The sequence below is a fragment of the Haliotis cracherodii genome, unplaced genomic scaffold (assembly GCF_022045235.1).
Source record: "Haliotis cracherodii isolate W230 unplaced genomic scaffold, xgHalCrac1.p SCAF_8, whole genome shotgun sequence".
NCBI lineage: Eukaryota > Metazoa > Mollusca > Gastropoda > Lepetellida > Haliotidae > Haliotis > Haliotis cracherodii.
In genome coordinates, this window is record NW_027266341.1 from 31,620,364 (window position 1) to 31,643,197 (window position 22,834).

A 22,834-nucleotide genomic window follows, 5' to 3' on the forward strand; every position below is an offset into this window, starting at 1 on the left:
CGGCGGATATTGTCCTTGTACTGTCGTTAAGGTTTCAACTATTCTATTTATAATTTCAAAGTTACTGATTTTAGTTTGACAAGGAAATACACATTCTTATTGGCATTCAAAATCTGGCTCTAATGGGTTCCATATTACTTTAAAATGTGAAGAAATCGTATTTTGTAAATGATTAGCGAAAATGTAATGCAACCCTTGTTCAATGTATAATTCGTTCACTCGCTTAAAACATAAATGATGTCATTCGTTCAGTACGTTTTCCAGGGTATACCTCTTTCTGTCCCCATAGCTACTTCCTGAGAACGAATTGAGTTCTCTAATTTCAACGTATCTTTCAGTTGTGAATGAGGATTGTTTTTACACAGAAGATATATATTATTATGAGCAATGTCGTTCTCATTTTCTGTTGTAAAGATGATAATGTCGAATTCCAATGTATATTTTGCTCAAATGTACAGGTAACTTGGTCTATAAATTACACAGAATTGATAGATATTGTTAGAGTATACAATTAAGTAGTAATACTTTAAATCATATGTAAGAAATAGTAAAGATTAGATACTAGTACCTGTGGGATACGATGATATACATCAACCAAGTCAGCGAGCCTGACCACCCGATCCTGTATATGACAAGCATAGTCACCTCTTACAGCAAGCGTGGGTTGCTGAAGACCTCTTCCAACCCATATATTCACGGGTTTTGCACGGTATACCAATGTATGGAATCAAACCGGGTCTTTGGCGCTAGCACTAGGCCACCCCACCACCAAACAGAAACCTAAAGTGATTATATAATGATGTGTAACTATAACATGGCCAGTTCTTGTGACCATCTGGAGGAACATTCCAGGAAGCATTGGTGGTATCTTAGCAACATATCAAAATACTATCAGTGCCACATGTAGACATGTCCAAAAGATAAATGGAAGTTTGGGATATATGAAAATACAGAATGGAAAAATATAGTGAATAACGTTTTCCTAAGTGTCTGTGGTTTTCAAATAGGGTCGACTGTGGGTTTGGATCCCTCTTTGTGCCTGTATAGTATTGGATGTAAAATTATTTTAATAGTACTGGCATAGTTGAGGCCGGGTAGTCGTAGCTCTTTGTAGACACAGGTCAAAATCACAATGGTTTATGGGATCAGGGCAGAGAAACGGGTACATCAGCCGAGTTTGATCAGTTGTTACACCCTTGTCAAGAGGTCAAACACTGCACTCAGCAATATTCCAGCTATATGACGGCTGTCTGTAAATAATCAAGTCTGGACCATACAATCCAGTGATTGACATCATGAGCATCAATCTACGCTATTGAGATACGATGACATGCATCAACCATATCAACAAGCCTGACCACCCGATCCCGTTAGTCACCTCTTACAACAAGCATAGTCGCCTTTTACAACAAGCATAGTCGCCTTTAATGGCATACATGAGTTGCTGAGGAATGTTCTAATTCAAATATTTTTATTTAATTTAATATATAATACCATATATCAGTTTTACTCATGTTTGCTGGCACTTGATGAGGTACTCCAACATATTTCACATGCTCAGAGGCTGTGAGTTAAAAACAAATATGGAATTCCTTAAACAACACTAAGTACTATCATGAGAAGACCGTGAAGTTTTTGACTGTGTATTGAAATTTTTATGTATGGAAAGTGGTAGCAAATTATGAATTTTCAGCAGTTATTCCTTAACATGCATACAAATTCTCTGCGTCCCAGTGCATGCACTCGGTTTGTCCATTTGTCCATTTTCAATTTGTATAGGTTTCGGATGCAGGATTTCATCTGGTTAACCCTTGGTATCCCAAGGTTTCGAAAGAAACAAAACCCAAGAAAAAACAACATGTACATTTTGCATTCATAATATATTTCCTACTATCAAACACTGACCAGATACAAAACTGCTTCTGATGACTACAGCATCAGTTCCACTCCCTGTCCGAGCCGATATTAGTATCCCCTTTATACCTCATTTCTTTGCCATCTTGGTTGTATTTATACCGATATTGGGGAGGAAAATATTCCTTGTGAACACTTTTAGTATCTATTTTCTTCTCATGCTCTTTCTCAAATGTCTGAAAGTCCATGGTCCATACATCTCTATCTTCCTTCTTACAGTGTACTGTCTCCACAGGATAAACTGTTTTCCTAACCACAAGCTCTCCGTTATCTTTTAGCCAGCAGTTCTCCATGTCGTCTGGTGTGTCGGGAATCCCATCTGGGAATGTGATGGGGGTGATCTTGATGAGGTGGATCACACTCTCCAGCATCTTATTCACAGAGGGGATGTTCTTGTGAATATATGTCATCCCCATCTGTTGGTGAAAAAATTAAACATCACAAGATGATCTTATACATAAAACAGTAAATGTTCTTCTCAACTGGCTAGGATGGAATGGGGGGTGGGTGGGGTGCGGGGGGGGTGGTTAGAACCCAGGTCCATGACTCGCAGGCTTTTTTGGTTTTCTTGTTTAACATCTCTTAGCGATATTTCACCTATATAACAGTGGCCTGTAAATATAAGAGCCTGGGCCAGACAATTCAGTGTTTGATATTAGAAGAAATGTCTTATGCCATCAGATAATAAGCAATCAACCAAGTCACTGAACCTGACCACCTCATCAAAACAGGTGCCTTTTACGACAAGCATGAGTGAGTGAGTTGGGTTTAACGCCGCTTTTAACAGTATTCCAGTTACATCATGGCGTGTCAGCTTAATGTAGGAGGAAAGCCAGGAGTGATACAGGTCTCAGACGTTTACCACTTCGGTGAAACCCACGAGCATGGGTATGGTGCTGACAAACCTAGAAACATAATCAGGGCGAACCTGGATTCGAACCCACAATCATAGGTGTCTGGCATGCCAAGGGACGCAACTCTGCACAGCGAATTGGGGATGGGGGTCAATGTCAGTTTCATAGTACTTTCCTACTGAGATAACATGATGGATGCCCCACACAGACATAGTATACTGACTGAGCCGACCAGTCCTTGATTTAGCCCCTCAATGCCCAACAACAACAACTATCTGGGCAGCCGGTCTTACCACTGGACCATGGAGGCGGTCTTTGGTCGAATTAATATAAAATGGCCGCATTGCTTGGATCATTCAAACAAACGTTTAACTTTCAATTTCTCATCATGTTCTCATCATGTTCTAGCCATTAACAAGGCCTGTAAGTAATCAAGAATGGACCAGAAAAAAACAGTGGTTGATATTATGAACAACAAAATCCGGGTACGACCTACACACAGAACCGATTCCGGGGTAGAAGAGGTCTTCAGCAACCCATGCTTGCCGTAAAAGGCGACTATGCTTTTCGTAAAAGGCGACTAACAGGATCGGGTGGTCAGGCTCGCTGACTTGGTTGATACATGTCATCAATTCCAATTGCGTGGATCGATGTTCATGATGTAAATCACTGGATTGTCTGGTCCAGACTTGATTATTTACAGAACACCGTCTTATAGCTGGAATATTGGTGAGTGCAGCATAAAACAACAAACCAAACCAAAACATACAGAACCAACATTACTTTTTCCATCTCTCCTAACCTTAATAGAGAATATATATGTTTGTTAGAGCCAGAAAAGTATCTTTATGCAAGTAGCGAATTCATTTTAATAAAAGCTTAAAAATATTTCAGTGAGGTTTTGAGGGGGACTCTTATTGAGAAATAATGAAGGTAGGTGGCCAAAACATTGATATATGCATGAGAAGCTGTCCTTAATGTGATTGAAGTATATGGACAAAATATCATTTTCTACTTGTATGTTCTACTTTTGATGCTATTAGAATGAAAGATCTACCAAGGACATGTATAACTAGTGTAAATATGCATACATTTAAAAAAGAAAATTGCCACAAATGATACAGAACAAATATAATCACTCTGCCTGTATATTTATCAAGCAAATGAAAGAAGGAAGTATTTGTTAGACAATGTTTAAAATTATATATTTGGCCACTACCATATTTGTAAACTGTTATTTGTATCAGTTTTCCCATTTACCGGTAATTGCCATTTTTTCACTGGTAAAATTAGGCTTGGACCGGTAATTCATGTGACTGCCAGTCCCTGTGCACTGGCAAATAAAGAACCTTATAAATCTTGTTGAACAAAAGATCAGCGATATTCATACAAGTCAAACAGTGTCAGATTGTCTGTTATCATCAGGGTTTCCCCTTGTCTATTTTTAGTGCAAGGAAATAACATTTTGCTTTGCCTTGAGGTAAACATGGTTAAATGTATAATTGCAGCGACTTAATTGTAGCGAAATATTCAAGAAAAAAGAGACAATTGTCATTGAACTTTGTGTGAAAGACATGTAGATCTAACCAACTTACTTCAGAGATGACGCAATTGCACTGAACACGATGTTAAAAGAATTGAAACCAGGTATTTTTTACAAGTTTTTCTTATTTGTTGAAAAACGGGACTGACAAAAATTAGGGGGGACTGGTAATTTCTTAGAGTTGCCCATCTATCAGGACTGGCAGTTTCAAAAGCCAGCAGGAACACTGTGTACAAGGGCCTATGACCTCTATTGATTGATTGATTGATCACCTTTCCATCTAACTTGAGAGTCTTCATGGTTTCCCTCTCCCAGTATGGTCGACCTTTCAAAGGTTTCACTCTCTGGACCAGGTGCAACATGGACACCTCTTTCTTCTTCCGTCCCTCAGCCTCCAGCTTCCTTTGCCTTTCAAACAATGGTTCTGCCCAGGACATGTCGTTAGGGTCAGCCCACTTTGGTATTTTCTTTTTCTTGAAACTCCATCTTACAAACGTCAAGTCATGACATGCTGGACGAAGAAATGGCACTCTCTGCAAGGATAAAGAACTTGGATAAAGAGTGAGTGAGTTGGGTTTAACCAGCTTTTAACAGTATTTCAATTGTACACTGTGTGCCAGCTTTGTCATTTAACACTTTGATGAAACATAGATCATGGTATGACTAGGGGACCGAAGTGAGTGGATGTTGTTTAACATTGCAGTCAGCAATATCCCAGCTATATCATGTATATTACCACCATTGAGGCATGTAAACAAGCAGGTCTTAAACAAGTGACTAATAGCATGAGGTAAAGTCCAACACTGACCTTGTGCAAAATGGGTTGATGTCGTAAACATTTCATACAAAAATCAGGGTACACTGAGATATGGCCAGGCTGCAAAAGGATACAGCAATACAAATCTGGATACAACTCAGTATATCATTTAGTACCCAGGGTACATTCTGATGATAACCCGGTCAAGGGTGACTTCATCTACTTCACCTTGGTGACCAAGAGACATAACTTTGGACATATTTACACAGGTCATGTTTATCCCGGTTGTGTTGCATTGCTAAGTTAATCCTTAATCAACAGAAATAAACATTGTGTCCTTTCTACAGGGCCTTCAATAACCCCATGTATGGAAGCAGAGTCTGTCATCAGTTTGTGAAATAGGACATCTCATTTAAGGATTGACTGTGTATTTTTTTGGGTTCATTGAGGTATTAATCGAAAAAAATCAAAAATCTGCAAACTGTATTAATCTGCATAGCGGATTCTTACAAAAGTCGATACACATGAGCAGAAAGTGAATTCCCTCGACTGTAATATTGGGATCGCCGACATTCCGCAGTAATAAAAGAAGTCCTCATCGGTGGGCGTGGCTTAATTTTTTACATTCATTGGGAAATGAATGCAATAACACGTGACCAATTAAGCTAATCAGAATGCAGGAATTTCAATGAAGACAACGAAAATTTAATTATCGTGGAGTAAACAAACCAATCAACTTATCGAGTCACAAATGCAAAATGTCAAAGAATATAATTTGGCCTTTCATTGGTTTCAAAGTGGTCCTTCCGTCTTCCAAGCGTTTCTGTTCAGGGTCCTGCCTGTTATCGTAATTAGAACTAGGTCTCAAGATATCCAACTTTCATTAACAATTGCGAGGACCAAAGTCACAGAAAATCACGTTCATCTGTTTCCTCTAAAAAATAAACATTGTCATAAACACAGGTTGTCACACATTAAGAAGATATATATACAGAATTGTATCTGTCATAGATTTGCTTTGCTTCCGTTCTTTAACAGATATCTGATACCAGATAAGCAGGGGAAATACAAATGCATGCTGTTCTATAACACATGTACCTGCAAGAGCGACGCCATTTTGAATCTGTGGGTGATATTACTTTCGTATTTCCCAATTGAAAGTTATATGTTGTATTTACTGTAAGTAATTATAATTTAATTAAAGTTCACTGAGAAATACAACAAATCTAATGTCATTGTTAACGTTGTGATAAATTCGAAACTATATTTTTGCTTGGGAGTACTCATTGGATAATTCACACGCACCAATTATTGAATAAGCCTTTAGGTACTGCGAAAGGAAATAGACCATACAACATAATTATTTAAGTTAATAAAATCGATAATAAATGTTTTGGTTTAAAACATCTGCACCAATAATTGTTAGTAATAGATGGGACTTACACCGAGATATGGCAATAAATTGCCCAGAATTCTTTTGTGAAGGAGGTACAAAATATTCAAGATGGCGACGTTTTGGCTCGTCGCTTCCGTGATCACTTGTTTCAAACTACTTTTGATGCCAACGTAGTACGTGTCTGTCCTATTTGGCTAGTACAGACGTTTTTTGAAGACCTTTCAGTCACATATATATTGTTTTGGAAATATGACAAGCTTAGTTGATGTTTGTCAACATGTACACGTGTCACATGCCGGGACATTGCAAAGGGAAATAACTTGGATTCCAGGTTAAATGAGAATATTGGGCCCTTACTTTCCGTTTGCCTTGCTCACGCGTCCGATAATTTCAGCATTGTGTTCTTTTTTTTTGCGTGGGCTACATTCAGTAGTAGTGAGCTGGTGATTTAACCGCATAAGATTTCACAAGTTGGCAATGGTTTTAGACCCAGTATTTTGTGCCAAATGTAAATAAACGAAACATTGATATTGCCATTCACATGACAAGTGTAGTGCCAAACAACCTTCATATTTTCTTTAAAACAAAATGTCAGTCTTAAATCATGAAATGAGAATGAATAGATGTTTTGTGAGGTTGTAAATATCATGATGTTCTATTAACTTGTACCTTTGTGTTTCCGTAATTTTGCAGCAGATCAACAGATTTTGAAGTTCATCGAAACTGGTTGGCAATAACCCATAGTCTGCCAATCAAAGACTGGTATTATGAGGTAGGTTTTTATATGTTTGTAAAATACTTTAGAAATACTTCCTAACATTGATCATTATGAGTAATACTATCAAACATGATAACCACATAAATTTAGCATACTTAGCATGATGTTAATTTTGTATATTGTATTAAAGAGATATCCTATATATATATAATGAAAGGTGAATAAATTATCATTATCATTGTGTTGTCACATTCAGTAACTTGGCTGATTGCACAACAGTGTATACCCATAGTGTAGGAGTGAGTGAGTGAGTTTGATTTTACGCTGCTTTTAACAATATTACAGCAATATCACGGCGGGGGACACCAGAAATGGGCTTCACACATCGTACCCATGTCGGGAATTGAACCCGGGTCTTGGGAGTGACGAGCGAATGCTTTAACCACCGCCCCCATAGTGTAGGATGTTGCTTATAATATCAATCACCTGGTTTGTTAGTCCCATCCATAATTATTTACAGGCCGCCATGATACATCTGGAATATTGATTACTGTGGCTAAAAACAACAAACCCCAAAACCATCCCTTTCCAAATCCGAAACAATATACATAACAGCGTGAAAACTGTATTTTCCACTCTCTACTTGAGTCCGAAACTTTTCATATTATGAGTAATAATTAAACATGATCTAAGTGTATTTTATTTGTGAGTTTATCATGTTTAATGACTTATGATGTACAACAAAACTGTCTTTGCAGAAGACATCTGAATGGACCTTGGATTACCCCCCCTTGTTTGCCTGGCTGGAGATGGCGCTGTCCCAAGTGGCCCAGTATTTTGACAAGAACATGCTGGTTGTCTCGAACCTAAACTATGCCAGCGAATCCACAGTATTGTTTCAAAAACTGTCAGTCATTGGGACTGATTTCCTCTTTGTCTATGCAGTGAATCAGTAAGTAACTATGTTTTCAGATGGTAATATTATGTCAAAAACTGCCACCTCAATGTTCAATCAGCAACATGGACATTGAACGTCTTATTTCGTGGAAGCAGAATTTTGTGTGGCCATGATAATTTACTATCATTATATGAAATAAATCAGGTGTTCTTTAAAAAAAATTTCAGTACTTTTTATATATATTTTGACAACGTAATGATTTGGGAGAAATAAAATGTTTTCTCTCAACAAGCTATAATGTTATAGGTACGTAATTTACAACTGGCAACTTGTTTCATTGTATCTCTGGCGTTTTTGACATAAATTTTCCAAATGTATTGTCTCATCTAACTAAAAAAATCCCTTATTTCATCTAAAATGTTTTGCAGTGAATAGAAATGGCCCATCTGTATTATTTATTCTTTATTGAAAAATTGGGACTATAGATGCAATTTATCTGTTCTTTCCAGGTTTTGTAGGAAATATTTGAAGCCAAGTCGAAAAGATGAGACTCAGGACTTGTTTGAGAGTCCCAAACTCATCACATGTGCTCTGCTGCTGGCCAACTTTGGACTTCTGATTGTTGACCGTATCCTTGTCTTGTGGTGAAAAGCCATATGGATGAGTTATCTCCCTTTGATTAGCTTTCTTCAAACTCCTCACAGCAATAGCCTATTTGTGGAGCTCACTATAGTATCGCTGGCACTGCACCACACTCTGCTAGGTGGCCACAATCATGCATGGAGTTGAACTGGCAACTGAGCCTTATGTTTGCAATTAAGTGATTATTGTTGTGATGACGAACACTCCTTTGGGCCGGTCGGGTAGGCTCCTGGTTAAAAGTGTTCACTCGTTATGCCGAAGACCCAGGTTTGATTCCCGACATGGGTACAATGTGTGAAGCCCATATCTGGTGTCCCCCGCAGTGATATTGCTGGATTATTGCTAAAAGTGGCGTAAAACCATACCCACCCACTCATGGTCACCCCACTCTCAAACACTCCTTCCCAAGCTAATTTGTAATTTCTAAGTATCATGTAAGAAGTATAGTGAGAATGTAAGGGGAAAGATGGGTGTTTTTCCATAAGTCTGCAATCTTAAAACAGATGTAATTTCATTTGGGAAATATTTAGTTAACATCAACCTTTTCCCTATTCACTACAATGCCTTCCCAAAGACATCCACAAAAATATAAAGGTCACTACATTTGAGGTTTGAGGAAACCTTTTCAAGATTTTTGTAATGGAGGGGGCACGGGTGGCCCAGTTGTCTGAGGCACCGCGATTCGCTGTGCAGAGTTGCGTCCCTTGGTCACGCCAGAAACCTATGATTGTGGGTTCGAATCCCAGTTCGCCTTTATTATGTTTCTATGCTTGTCAGCAACATACCCGTGCCCGTGGGTTTTACCAAAGTGGTAAACATCTGAGACCTGCATCTCTTCGGGCTTTCCTCCCACATTAAGCTGACACCCCGTGATATAACTGGAATAATGTTAAAAGCGGCGTTAAACTCAACTCACTCACACTCTTGTAATGGCTGCTATCACACTGGGAGCAGCGACAATACCGGGAGGGCAATGATGGTGTCACACCCAGGAAGGAGCTTGTGCTTACTCATGTAATTCATCTTCCTAAGGCAAGGGAGTTAACTAACTTTAAATGTCCTGTTTGCACCCTTGCCGATCTAGGCTAGAATTATGGAGTTATATGTTGGCTAGACTAAAGAGTCTATGTTCTTTTGACTTAACCAACCAGACATACATTTCCAGTACAATGGCTTCCTGACCGGAGTGCTGCTCCTGTCTATTGTACGACTACATGAGGTAAGGTGAACTATTTGATGCACCATATTTTGATGATTTGTTGCAGCCTCATCAGTTATTGCTTACCATTAAATCAACTTTGCATAAGAATTGCTTGCTTCTTTGGAGGGGCGGTCGGGTAGCCTTGTGGTTAAAGCATTCGCTTGTCAAGCCGAAGACCCGGGTTCAGTTCCCGACATGGGTACAATGTGTGGAGCCCATTTCTGGTGTCCCCCGCCGTGATATTGCTGGAATATTGCTAAAAATGGCATAAAACTATACTCAGTCACTCACTAATTCTTTGGAGTTGTGTGAAATGGCAAGTTATGTAGTTATTAATTCTACTAGGGAAGTCAGGGATTGGTATTAAGAAGTTGGTAGAACAGAAACACCTAACATGTACACAGGGCTCGATTGAGCTGTACAAAATATGTCCCAGTGCAACCTGTTATTGAAAAATGCAACCTAAAATTTGTGAGTACATGTGCCAAGTACATGTGAAGAAATTTTAAATTGGGGTCAACCCTTACACATCCACACAACTTGATCTTTGAACACATTCATTACATCAGGCTTTGGGCACATTTAGAAACCTAATATTTTCATGACTTTGCGTTGTGATTCTTTTATCAAGGAGATATTGATGCCGAAAATACTAAAGATTGTGTCTACGGTCCCTCCGTCTGTCCTTTACGACCTGAGTTCGTTGGATGTAGGGAGGTGATTCACAACAAAATATAATCAAGTTTCAACAGTTTATTACAGAAAATAATAAAAAAACGACTGTAACAACATGAACAAAATATAAATACAAACTCAACAACAATTACAAATCAGTCAATCATATTCCTAACTACAATTTACATTATTAAGCCAAAAATCCTACTTACTTATACCTTAAGAATAAAACTCAGAAGCAGCCTAAAGCAGACGAACAAACTCCTAACTAACCCATTTTAATAAATAATCACTACAGCATCCTTAACACAGTCTACGAGGACAAACAAACCCTACCAAACCTCTGAACACAATCGGTCAATGTAGCTACATCACATAGCTTACATTATTTCCTAATTAAATGCACCCGTCCAACCCACCTTTATAGCAGTTTACCCATAAATTCTAAAGTTGCCACATAATTTAGAGCTTTATTGCCGAAAATCATTAGTGATTGGGGAATTGTTTGACCTCCAAACAGGATAATTTGCTGTTGTCTCCCTCACCTGTATTGATCTTCCCGATCATGCTAGACCCATGAGAGCATTCACGATAATCACTTATATACTCGCAAGGACATGTGACCTCTGGGTCAACACGTCTAAACAGTACAGCCACTTGCTAATCCCGTCTGTCACCAACCAATTGGGGTGCTCTTACCATACGACCCACAACTGAAAACACTAAATTGGCATGCAGCCGACAAACGCACGTGGGGCAAGATCTGAAACATGCTGTCCCAAAGAAAACTACATATCGGTAGGGAGCTATTTACCATGTAAATACTACCATCTATCCTACATAATCAGAGGAAATTTCAATATTTCTACACATCTAAACTTATTTTCAAAATTAAGTCAATGACCCTTTTTAATGTGTAATTTGTCTTTGGTTCGGGGAGGGCTTTGACGTTATTGAAATGTGGGAACTTCAAGATTATGTGCACATGTTTGAACTTTGATAGATTTATGGGTTCAGGGTGCAACCTGGTTTTGTCTGGTGCAACTAATTTTTCATGTCAACATGCACCTCGTACAAGTTAAATCAAGTTCCATAAATCGAGCCCTGCTGTATATATAACAATTTCATGTAAGGAACTAGTGGTTGATTGGCAAGGTACGGTAACTTACAATCAAAGTTAATTAACCTGATCCCCACTTGATATGGCAGTTTACGACTGGGAACATTTAATGATGGCTTTGACCACAAGCAAGAACATGGTGAGGACCATTTTGTATCAGAAATCTAGCCAGTATTAGTTACCTTCGATCAATGTTAATTCTTTATTTCAGGGCAGAAATATTTCCAGTGCCTTTTGGTTTGCTGTGCTGCTCAACTTGAAGCACATCTACCTGTACATCGCCCCCGCATACTTCGTCTACCTCCTCCGCTGCTACTGCTTCAGGAGTGCCCCAGGTAACAGAATGTCAAGGTCAAATATGTATGAATACGTGCAGGAGAATGGGTAATTTTTCTCGTGATATGATTTGTTTGTGTTCTATTTTGTTCAAGGGGCGGTCGGGTAGCCTAGTGGTTAAGCGTTCGCTCGTCACGCCGAAGACCCGGGTTCGATTCCCGACATGGGTACAATGTGTGAAGCCCATTTGTGGTGTCCCCCGCCGTGATGTTGCTGGAATATTGCTAAAAGCGGCGTAAAACCATACTCACTCACTATTTTGTTCAATACAGCACCCATCAATATTCCAGCTTTATGATGACAATCTCTAAGTCATCGGACATTCTCCGTGGTATAGTGTATTGAGCATCTACCTGGAGTACAGGTCAGGGTTTTGATCCCCTGCCTTGTCATGCCAAAAGATATTATAAAATGGTACTTGTTGTCACCCTGCCTGGCGCTCGGCATTTAAGTGGATAAAACATGGCCTGGTTGGCTATGAGTCAGTATACCGTGTCTGAGTAGGGTATTTGTGTTAAACTGCAGCATGGTATCTCAGTGGTCTAGCACTATAAAACAGGCATGTCTGGACCAGTACAGACAGACAGACAGACAAAAGTGCATCATTCTTGAATGTGACGTAAATAGAGGGTGGTGGGGTAGCCTAGTGGTTAAAGCATTCGCTTGTCTCCACATGGGTACAATGTGTGAAGCCCATTTCTGATGCACCCTGCTATGATATCGCTGGAATATTAGTACTTTTGTACTTGCGAAACTTTTCAAATTCTGTACTTTGCCTGATTATGCATCTGTGTTTTAACTTCAATAAATTTATAGCACCATGGTGCAACCTGGTTTTCTCTGGTGCAACTGGCTTTTCATGTCAACATAGTGCAGGGTAAATCAAGTTCCTTAAAGCAAGCCCTGTCGGAGCAACAAATAAACAGATGCAAATTTGATATCTCCTTTATAAACTTATAAGGCTAAAAAAAATAGTCTTGGTTTTCAGGCACCGCCCGCATCATCTTAAAGTTTGCCGCATGTTTTGTTTTTGCTTCAATTTTTAATATATTTTTTTTTAAAATCCTTAAATATTTCCAAGTCCAACGGTAGTCAAATACTGTATTCCAGTATTTTACTCATCAACATGATCAAGGAATACATTTATGTAGGGAGGCCCTTTCCCAGGTTGATTGTACACAATTATTTATTGATTACACAACTGTTTATTGGTTACATACTAGTTTGAATAACCTCCCCACCAAAAATTTTTTTTAAAGAAGACACCGCCCGCCCGCACTATATATATTTTTTTTTGTAAGCCTAAGCAGAATTATTGTTTTAAGAAAAAAGTTTACTACATGGTGCAAAACTACCCTATAGACTGGACCTACATGTATATGGAAAGCCCCTCCAACCAATCAAAACCCTATGTGAGTGATAACATGTGAGTAAATGCTCAATGACTCCAAACATTAGCTGGAGCTGTTGATTCATGTTGCAGATGGGAGGATACAGTGGCGATCGTTCTCCATCACCAGGCTCTTCAGTCTCGGCCTCACAGTCCTGTCAGTCTTCGGGGTATCATTCGGACCATTCTTATACATGGTGAGACTTCAGTGAAATCTCTGCTTTCCTTGGTACTCCTCCATAGCTCATGTTAGTGTGGGTTCCTTTTGTTCTGGAATACACTAGGGGTGTCACGATAAATCGAAATATCGATATATTGCTATTGGTAAGCACTTAAAGTCAATAAATGTATTGTTAAATCAGTTTCCAATCAATAGTATCGATTCCAGTTAGGAATATCGATAGTTTCGATTGTATTTACCATATCATCACCAAAACACGCTCTCGAACGTTGCCGAGTGAGGATTAGATTTAACTGCCCTTGATGCTTAACAGCCGATCTTTCTGAAAGTAAAATGGCGGAGGGTGACAGTCAAGTGGAGTTTGTGACAAACTTGGGTGGAAAATTGAGTGTTTCGAAGTCTTGTCGTTATCACATTCAAAGGAAACTTCAGCTGCAAGGTTTAATTCAACTCTAGATTCCATCTAAAAAGATACACTGAAAACTAATGATATTTATCCCAATAGTTGCTTTCAATATCAATAGTTATCGCAATAGTTTCTTTCAATATCAATAGTTATCGCAATAGTTTCTTTCAATATCAATAGTTATCGCAATAGTGTTTTTCAGACAAGTAGTTACCCCAAAATTACACATACCGTATTCTCCTTAATAGGCGCTTAGAAAATTGACAAAATTGAAGCTCTTATCAAAACTATACACAAGTTAAATTTGTTTCAGAGATTGAGCAGGTTCAAACTATCTTGGTTCAAACATCAATGAAACTAAAAACCTTTTTTTTAATAGTTACAAGGCAATTATATACTTCTTCTGTGATCATGTTGTTTGTGGAACAAAATCTGTAATAAAACATTAATAAAATAGACTCTTAGGTCTTAGTAGGGACCGCTTATTAAGATTGGTCTATCAGTTGGTCAGGGAGCACTTTTTGGAACAGCTTGTTTAATATGGAGATGAATTTCGTCATGTTATTGTAATGTTTAGACATAACATCTTAATGTGAAGGCCAGATTGTGTCTGCAGATGGGATTTAATTGAATTTTAATGAAGTACTGTCTGATATTTCCATCCTCCTCTGTTCCCCTCACTTGATCTAATGAACAATATTAAAACAGTAATTATACAAATTAATCTGATGTTTTAGTTTGGGAATTGAGCTTTGTATCAGCATTTTATCTTTAAGATTAACAATGTGGTTGGGTAGACTTTTGACACCTGAAAAGTTTAAATAAATAAATGCCATACATTGGTCAGATTCCTTTATTTGATGCAGGTCAATAGGTGTCCTCATTGTCTAAGATTCTGCACATTTGCTGTGCAGAGTTATGTCCCTTAAGGAAGTACCAGGATCCTATGGTTGTGGGTTTGAGTTCCAAATGTTTCCTGATTGTGATTATAGGTTTGTCAGCACCATATCTGTGCATGTGGGTTTATCATGTACAGAGGTAGACATCTAAGACCTGCATTGCTTCAGATTTTCCTCCCACATCAAGCTTACATGCTGTGATATAACTGGAATACTGATCAAAGCAGTGTAAAAACCAAACTCACTCACTCCTTTTGTGTTGCCCATGTGTGTCTATCCTACTGATACATTGTGTACATCCATCAGGGACAGCTGCCTCAGGTCTTGTCTCGACTGTTCCCATTCAAGCGAGGGCTGTGCCATGCCTACTGGGCACCTAATTTCTGGGCCCTCTACAATGTGGCTGACAAAGCTGCCACCATAGCAGGTACAGTAGATGGGGGGGGGAGGTGGGTGTCCAGGGCAAGTACAGTAGATGGGAAGGGGTGGAGTAGGTGGGTGTCCAGGGTAAGTACAGTAGATGGGAGGGGTGGGGTCGGTGGGTGTCCAGGGTAAGTACAGTAGATGGGAAGGGGTGGAGTAGGTGGGTGTCCAGGGTAAGTACAGTAGATGGGAGGGGGTGAGTAGGTGGGTGTCCAGGGTAAGTACAGTAGATGGGAGGGCGTGGGGTAGGTGGGTGTCCAGGGCAGGTACATTAGATGGGAGGGGGTGAGTAGGTGGGTGTCCAGGGTAAGTACAGTAGATGGGAGGGGGTGGGAGGTTGAGGTCCAGGGTAAGTACAGTAGATGGGAGAGGGTGGGTTGGTGGGTATCCAGGGCAGGCACAGTAGATGGGAGGGGGTGGGAGGTTGAGGTCCAGGGTAAGTACAGTAGATGGGAGGGGGTGGGAGGTTGAGGTCCAGGGTAAGTACAGTAGATGGGACGGGGTGGGTTGGTGGGTGTCCAGGGTAGGTGCAGTAAACGGGATGGGGTGGGGTTGAGGGGTGTCCAGGGCAGGTACAGTAGATGGGAGGGGTTGGAGGTTGAAGTCTAGGGTAAGTACAGTAGATGGGAGGGGGTAAGGAGGGAGGTTGAGGTCCAGGGTAAGTACAGTAGATGGGAGGGGCTAGGGAGGGAGGTTGAGGTCCAGGGTAAGTACAGTAGATGGGAGGCGTGGGGTGGGTTGTGTCTAGAAAGACCTACATGTTTCCATTTATGACCTTTGTACAAAAATATCTCCTCTTAATGTGTGTATTAATGAAAAATGTTCTTTGAGACATAATCTCATTCACTGTCCATGTTTCAGTAAAATTTCAAATATGTATACACAAAATGTTTAGCTGGCAATATGTTGAAATGTGTCTCATTGCACCTTATTGTATGTTATTGTGTCTCAGTGTGTCTCAGTGTGCCTTGTGTCTCATTGTGTCTCAGTGTGCCTTGTGTCTCATTGTGCCTTGTGTCTCAGTGTATCTCATTGTGTCTTGTGTCTTATTGTGTCTTGTTCTGTCCAGGTGTCCAGTTAAGGGTCATCCAGCCAGATGCAGTCGGGTCGGCTACGATGACCGGCGGCCTGGTGCAGGAGTTCCGACATACAGTGCTGCCCTCTGTGTCCCCGCTGGCCACCATGCTGCTAACACTCCTTGCTATGATGGTCAGACTCCACTTTTTATGTACAGTGTCATAAACTTGGACTTTTCTCAACTTTCATGCACAATCTTTTTATTCTTCTTATCAATTTAGGGGCGGTGGAAGACCGCCAAAGACCTGGGTTTGATTCCCCACATGGGTACAATGTGTGAAGCCCATGTCTGGTGTCCCCTCGTGATATTGCTGGAATATTGCTAAAAGCGACGAAAACAATACTCACTCTTACCAATTCTGCTAACAAATAACAATGCATGATAAAGTTGCTTTTGGGCTATTAATATTGACAGATCATAAAGAAATTATTTGAAAATACTTACATATTTTCATGAAAGTTTTCAAATAAGTGCCAAATAGCAACCATTTATTTTTTTTAGGGTTGTAACCATTTTGAGAAATCCTGAACTATGAGTAATCAGAATTAGCAGTTCCAACACTGGGAAACATTAGCGTATGTCCCTTGTGTTTCAGTGACAAAACTAGATGCTAAAATAGGTTGATAGTCATAGCTACCTACAGTGATGGACCAAACACAGATGTGTTTGTGAAACAAGACTGCTTCCACTCTGTCATCTTCTGTTTCAGCCTGCTATGTTGAAGCTGTGGTACAACCCACGCGGCACGACCAGCTTCCTCCGCTGTCTCACTCTGTGTGCCTTCGCCTCCTACATGTTCGGCTGGCACGTCCATGAGAAGGCCATTTTACTCATCCTCATCCCGCTGATGTAAGTGTGGTACATAGAGAATCTTACCCTCGTGTATTTTGATATCAAATATATCAACACTCGTTGATATGTTTCATATCAAAAGGCACGAGGGTAAGATTTTATTTATTATTACCCACGTGGTGAAGATACAGGTGGTAAGATACTAAATCCGTACGTCACACGTGTGTCGTACAAGGTTGACCTTGTTTTATTCGTTTTGATTGGATAACCGTGACCTCTGTCACACCGGGACTACTTTTTTCATTCATAAAAAATCGCGAGACGTCATTCATTTTGCGATTACAAGGCAGAACTGAAGAAATTCATGAGAACGAGAGATATTTACAAACACTTTATTAAACCAAACAAGATAGTCACACGCATCAAATTCGGTTTGCATTCAATATAAGTTATGCATAGAGCTCCTACAGACGTATAATCGAGCTAGATCTATAAATCGATTTACAATGTACGACTGCCGATCGAGCGCGTCCCTTGAGCGTGACGCACCCGACCATTTTCGCAACTTTCAATTTGATTTAACGTAAAAGGATAAGCGTGGTGAAATGAAGTCTGTTTAAACTATCTGGACAGATATCTAGACTTACTTGCGATGATCCGGTTGTGCCATCGGTGTCCCCTTTGAAGCGTATTTTGTGGCGCTGTTTCGGTAGGTGTTGTTCATGAATGAACGAACACGACAGCACGACCAGATCACTTAAAGTTCACAGTTCCGATAAAAATCATTCGAAAACTCCGTGGAAGTGTGCCTGACTTCTGATTTTGTGGCCCCAAACATCCCAAATGTGAACAGTAACATTCCCTATCTCTAGCGTAAAATGCTGTGAGTGGATCGCGGTTGTCTTTTCTTATTACGGTGGCGACCTTGCCCTTCGATCGTTCGAAGCTGTCACTGACATGCAAGCAGACTTGAGTTTGTTGATTTTCACGTCTTCAGTAAAGGGTGGCACAGTTAACATGAATGTCTTTGGCGAACAGTCTGATTTCCCTCTTCCAAAATGGTACGGACATGATATAAATTCAGCTGATAGATCAAGGAAACCGAACCATTTTGATTGCACAGACAGGACCCCGGCAGTGTGACCGACTGTTGGTCCGATATTCAAAGCGCGGCGCTAATGTGACATTTCAAATTTTCTTATCGGTGTCCTGCGTACTAACAACATGGCGCTTGAATTGCCATAAGTTGAAGACTTTCTTCCAAAAGGATCTTGAGCGTCGGTGCTGGTTTGTTTGCAAACAGAACAGCAGGCGCATGTTGTTAATGCGTATGCATAAACATGTCAACAATGCCCATATTTGGTCATATATCAATATTCATGCACAACCAGATTTTGCAACCGGTTTCAGTTTGGTCTGTCAACGAACGAAAGTTGTTATGTATTTACACTTAAATATATATTTAACGTGGGTAATAAATAAAATACCACACTCATTCTCGTTAGATACAATTTTTACGAAACTCGTGAACTTTCTATGGTATCTGACCTCGCTTTCGCTCGGTCAGATACCATAGAAAGTCCACTCGTTTCGTAAAAATGGTATCTAACGAGAATGAGTGTAGTATTCTCTATTTATCCAACATCATTCTTGAAACTTTTTCAATTTGCAGACAGTAATAAGCAGTGTCTTAAGTGTAAAAAATTCTGCTAACAGCTTCAGTAGCAGAGCCATTAGTAATAACATTGATTGTGACGTCATGGTAACCAATGACGTCACAATGGTCTGCAAAGCATTGTGATGCAATTTCATTGCAGCGATAGCTACAATGTAGATATCGCTTGATCACACCAAAGGATATCTCCTGTGGGAGCCAGTTTTGGATGATAATTAATAGTCATTACTGAACTGATGGTAGATCACGACTTCCAGGGTATGTCAAAGCATGTTCTGTCAGAAAAGATACCCCTTCGATTCCTGACCCCTTCCATGTGGAAGGTCGGGGGTTCAATCCCTGTTCAAGTCATGGTTAAAGATGTTACCCTGCCTGGTGCTCTGCATTAAGGGACTAAAACAAATAATGGTCAACTCAATCAATATTCTGTGTCTGTCTGTCTGTCTCTCTGTTTGTTTGTTTGAGTAGGATATCCATAGGCATGGTATCTCTGTGGGCTAGTGCTGTGAAACTGGCACTACTCCAGACTGTCATTACGAAAAAATCAACAGGGAGGAGTAATGAACCACTACAGGGAAAATAAATCATGAGGGGCGCAGTTCACAGTTCCCTGTTCATAAAATGGTCTTGTCTGATATTGCTGAGATCGGATTCTATTCAGGGAGGTGTCATTCTATAAATTCGGGTATATATACAGGTGATTTCTGAAAGCGGTGTAGAACCATACTTACTCACTCACTCGGCCCGTGAAGATCCAGGGTAGAATAGGTCTTCAGCAACCCATGCTTGCCGTAAAAGGCGACTATGCTTGTCCTAAGAGGCGACTAACAGGATCGGGTGGTCAGGCTCACTGACTAGGTTGATGCATGTCATCGTATCCCAATTGTTTATTTACAGACCACCGTCATATAGCTTGAATATAGCTGAGTGCGGCGTTAAACAACAAACCAACCAACACCCACTCACTCACTCGAAGCTGTTAAGCATGTTTAGTTTATAACATTGTTTCAGATTATTGTCAACAGAGAGGAAGAAGGAAGCTCAGATATTTCTCATTTTATCAACCATCGGTGGCTACTCCTTGTTTCCCCTTCTGTTTACACAGTTCGGTAAGTACAGCTGTCTCGCTCAAACAAAGCCGGGTTCATTTCGTGTCTGGTTTACAGCCTCCAGTGTGTTGTTAGTCACAATTTTCTGATTATACCTGTTTTGAAAATACTGACAAAGATTTGTGGTATATTCCAGTTGTAGAAGGGTAAGGTGGCCCTGTCGTCTAGCAGAGTTATGTCCCCTGGGCATGGCAGAAACATATCGTTATGGGTTCGAATCCCGGTTTGCCCCAAGTATGTTTCTAGGTTTGCCAGCACCATACCTGTGCTCATGGGTTTCAAAGTGGTAAATGTCTGAACCCTGCATCACTTCGGCTTTCCTCCCACATTAAGCTCACATGCTGTGATTTTACTGGAATACTGTTCAAATCAGCGTCGAACCCTACTCACCCTCTCACACCAGTTGTATAACTCTGTACTTTTCGTTTCAGAAACACCAATAAAAATTCTTCTTCTGGCACTTTATACCTTTTACGCTTTTACAAGTCTGGGAAGAATTCATGGGTAAGTTGTTCCTGTACTGCACGAGGAATCCCATCCAGGCAAACTAGAGCTGACTAAACCAAATATAGTAAATAAAACAGGGAGTCACTGGTAGCCCAGTCATCCAAGGTACCACAATACGCTGTGTAGAGTAGCATCCCAAATAACAGATGATCATGGGTTTAAATTCCAGATTCTCACTGATAACTTTTCTAGGTTTGTCACCCTCATGGTCATAGTTTTACTAAAGTGGCCACCAGTGAAGATCAGGTGTAGAATAGGTCCTCAGCAACCCATGCTTGTTGTAATAGGCGACTATGCTTGTCGTAAGAGGCGACTTAAGGGATCGGGTGGTCAGGCTCGCTGACTTGATTAATGCATGTCATTGTAGCCCAGTTGCGTGGATCGATGCTCATGATGTCAGTCACTGGATTGTCTGATCCAGATTACTTACAGACCATCGTTATATAGCTTGAATATTGCTGAGTGCGGCGTCAAACAACAACAACAACAACAACAAAAATGCAAAGTGGAAAGACCTGCATCACTTTGGACTTTCCTCCTGAAATACTACTTAAATCAGCACTAACCAAAACTCAATCATTCACTGAAAACATGCGATCAACTTCCAGCTATAACTCTGAAATTTCCTGATGTTTCAGCATCCCGGCGCGGCCGACAGCCTTGCCTTTGTTGTCCAGCCTGGAGAGCCTGTACCTGCTGGGGATCGTCCCCCTTGAAATATACAACAGTGTTGGGCATTCGGCACTGGGCCTGTCACAGAGATTCCCGTTCGTGCCCCTGCTATTGACATCCGTTTATTGCGCATTTGGTATCACATACTGCTGGCTTCGATTTTACTGGCTTACACTTTCTGATAGACCAAAGAAACAGAAAAGCAGTTAATCTGTATACAAATGTAAATAAATGTTTTTTTGTTTTTTTTCCTTGCCTGTTCTGTTATCACCATGGTGATAGTGTTCTGAAAGCATCAGCATTCCATGACTGTTATGACTACCGATAAATCGTCAAGAGTTGATCCCCCTTGAAGATTCCGGGTCAGAATTGGTCTTCAGTTTCCTGTACTGCACCTTACCAATTAACAATTTTGCATCAACATTTGTTTTGTTTGTTTGTTGTTTAACGTCGCACTCAGCAATATTCCAGCTATAAGAAGGCGGTCTGTAAATAATCGAGTCTGGACCAGGCAATCCAGTGATTGACATCATGAGCATCGATCAACGCAATTAGGATACGATGACATGCATCAACCAAATCAGCGAGTCTGACCACCCAATCCCATTAGTCGCCTCTTACAGCAGGCATGGGTTGCTGAAAACCTATTCTATCCCGGATCTTCACGGGTCTCAAGAACCTATTAATGTACAAATAGATTTTCAACCAAGGTGAACACTACAAACAACTGGTTTATCTGCAGAAGGTCCCATCTATCATGGTAAAAATACACATTTATAGTGTTCCCTTGCTATAATTATGTGTTGCCTCGCTGTACTTCAGCGTTTACTGATTATATAGTTTCATGGGGATCCAGCACAGGAGCTGCATCGGATGTGAGAATGTTAATTGTTTTGGCACAAGATGAAGACGGATAGGAGCTTCGTCAGTTATCAGTAATGAAGTATGTGAATGTTGTTTGACACCAGTCAGCAATAGCCTGGCTATGTTGGAGATGCCTAGAAATCAGAGCAAGGAATAGCAGCAACAATCCATAATGCTCGGACACAATATGACACAGCCAGGTCACACATTGCGAACATACAAATTCTCAGTTTATTTGGCTCTTGTGACTCGGGTGCTAGGGACCTGGGATCTCTAAGGAAGATGATCAGTATTAATTTACTATTAGTGGGCAAACATTGTTTCCAGCACTATTCCAGCTGATCTTGACCAGGCAAAACAGTGACTGACAGCATGCAGACCGCTCCACGTCACATGGGGTAGAAGCGACTAACGGGCAATCAGGCTCGCTGACTTGGTTGATGCATGTCATCGATCCCAATTGCGTGGATTGATGCTTATGATATTAATCACTGAATTGTCTGGTCCAGACTCAATTATTTACACACCTCCGTCTATAGCTAGAATATTGCTGAGTGCGGCGTTAAACAACAAACCAATCAACCAACCGTCAGACATTGCACGCTTGTGACAGTTGTCCTTGTGTCTGGGGGATGGGGGTGAAGTTTATGGCAGTATTGCTCCCAGACCCGGTGGCTAGCTGAGTGAGCGGAAGCGATGCCCTATTTTTAAAAAGTATTGATTAAACTTCAAAATTTTACTGCATCCGCAATCTTGGTTTATTTGACTTGACTTTTGCCATTGA

At 40.4% G+C, this 22,834-nt stretch overlaps 2 protein-coding genes across 2 annotated transcripts; one reads left to right on the plus strand and one right to left on the minus strand.

Moving 5' to 3' along the window:
- Nucleotides 1–1,643: 1,643 nt before the first annotated feature.
- LOC139450945 (large ribosomal subunit protein uL30m-like) lies at nucleotides 1,644–6,223 on the minus strand (the record flags this gene model as incomplete). Its single annotated transcript, XM_071232769.1, has 3 exons — nucleotides 1,644–2,330; nucleotides 4,584–4,844; nucleotides 6,167–6,223. Coding segments are annotated over 3 exons (711 nt in total), but the record flags the coding sequence as incomplete, so codon positions are not given.
- Nucleotides 6,224–6,565: 342 nt separating this feature from the next.
- On the plus strand, nucleotides 6,566–21,430 carry LOC139449462 (dolichyl pyrophosphate Glc1Man9GlcNAc2 alpha-1,3-glucosyltransferase-like). Its single transcript, XM_071230871.1, has 13 exons — nucleotides 6,566–6,637; nucleotides 7,158–7,236; nucleotides 7,941–8,134; nucleotides 8,590–8,708; nucleotides 9,874–9,941; nucleotides 11,930–12,053; nucleotides 13,538–13,641; nucleotides 15,237–15,357; nucleotides 16,423–16,562; nucleotides 17,141–17,280; nucleotides 19,910–20,007; nucleotides 20,439–20,511; nucleotides 21,153–21,430. The coding sequence occupies exons 1-13, from the start codon at nucleotides 6,573–6,575 to the stop codon at nucleotides 21,394–21,396; spliced, it is 1,569 nt and encodes a 522-aa protein (XP_071086972.1). The 5' UTR covers nucleotides 6,566–6,572; the 3' UTR covers nucleotides 21,397–21,430.
- The last annotated feature ends 1,404 nt before the right edge of the window (nucleotides 21,431–22,834 follow it).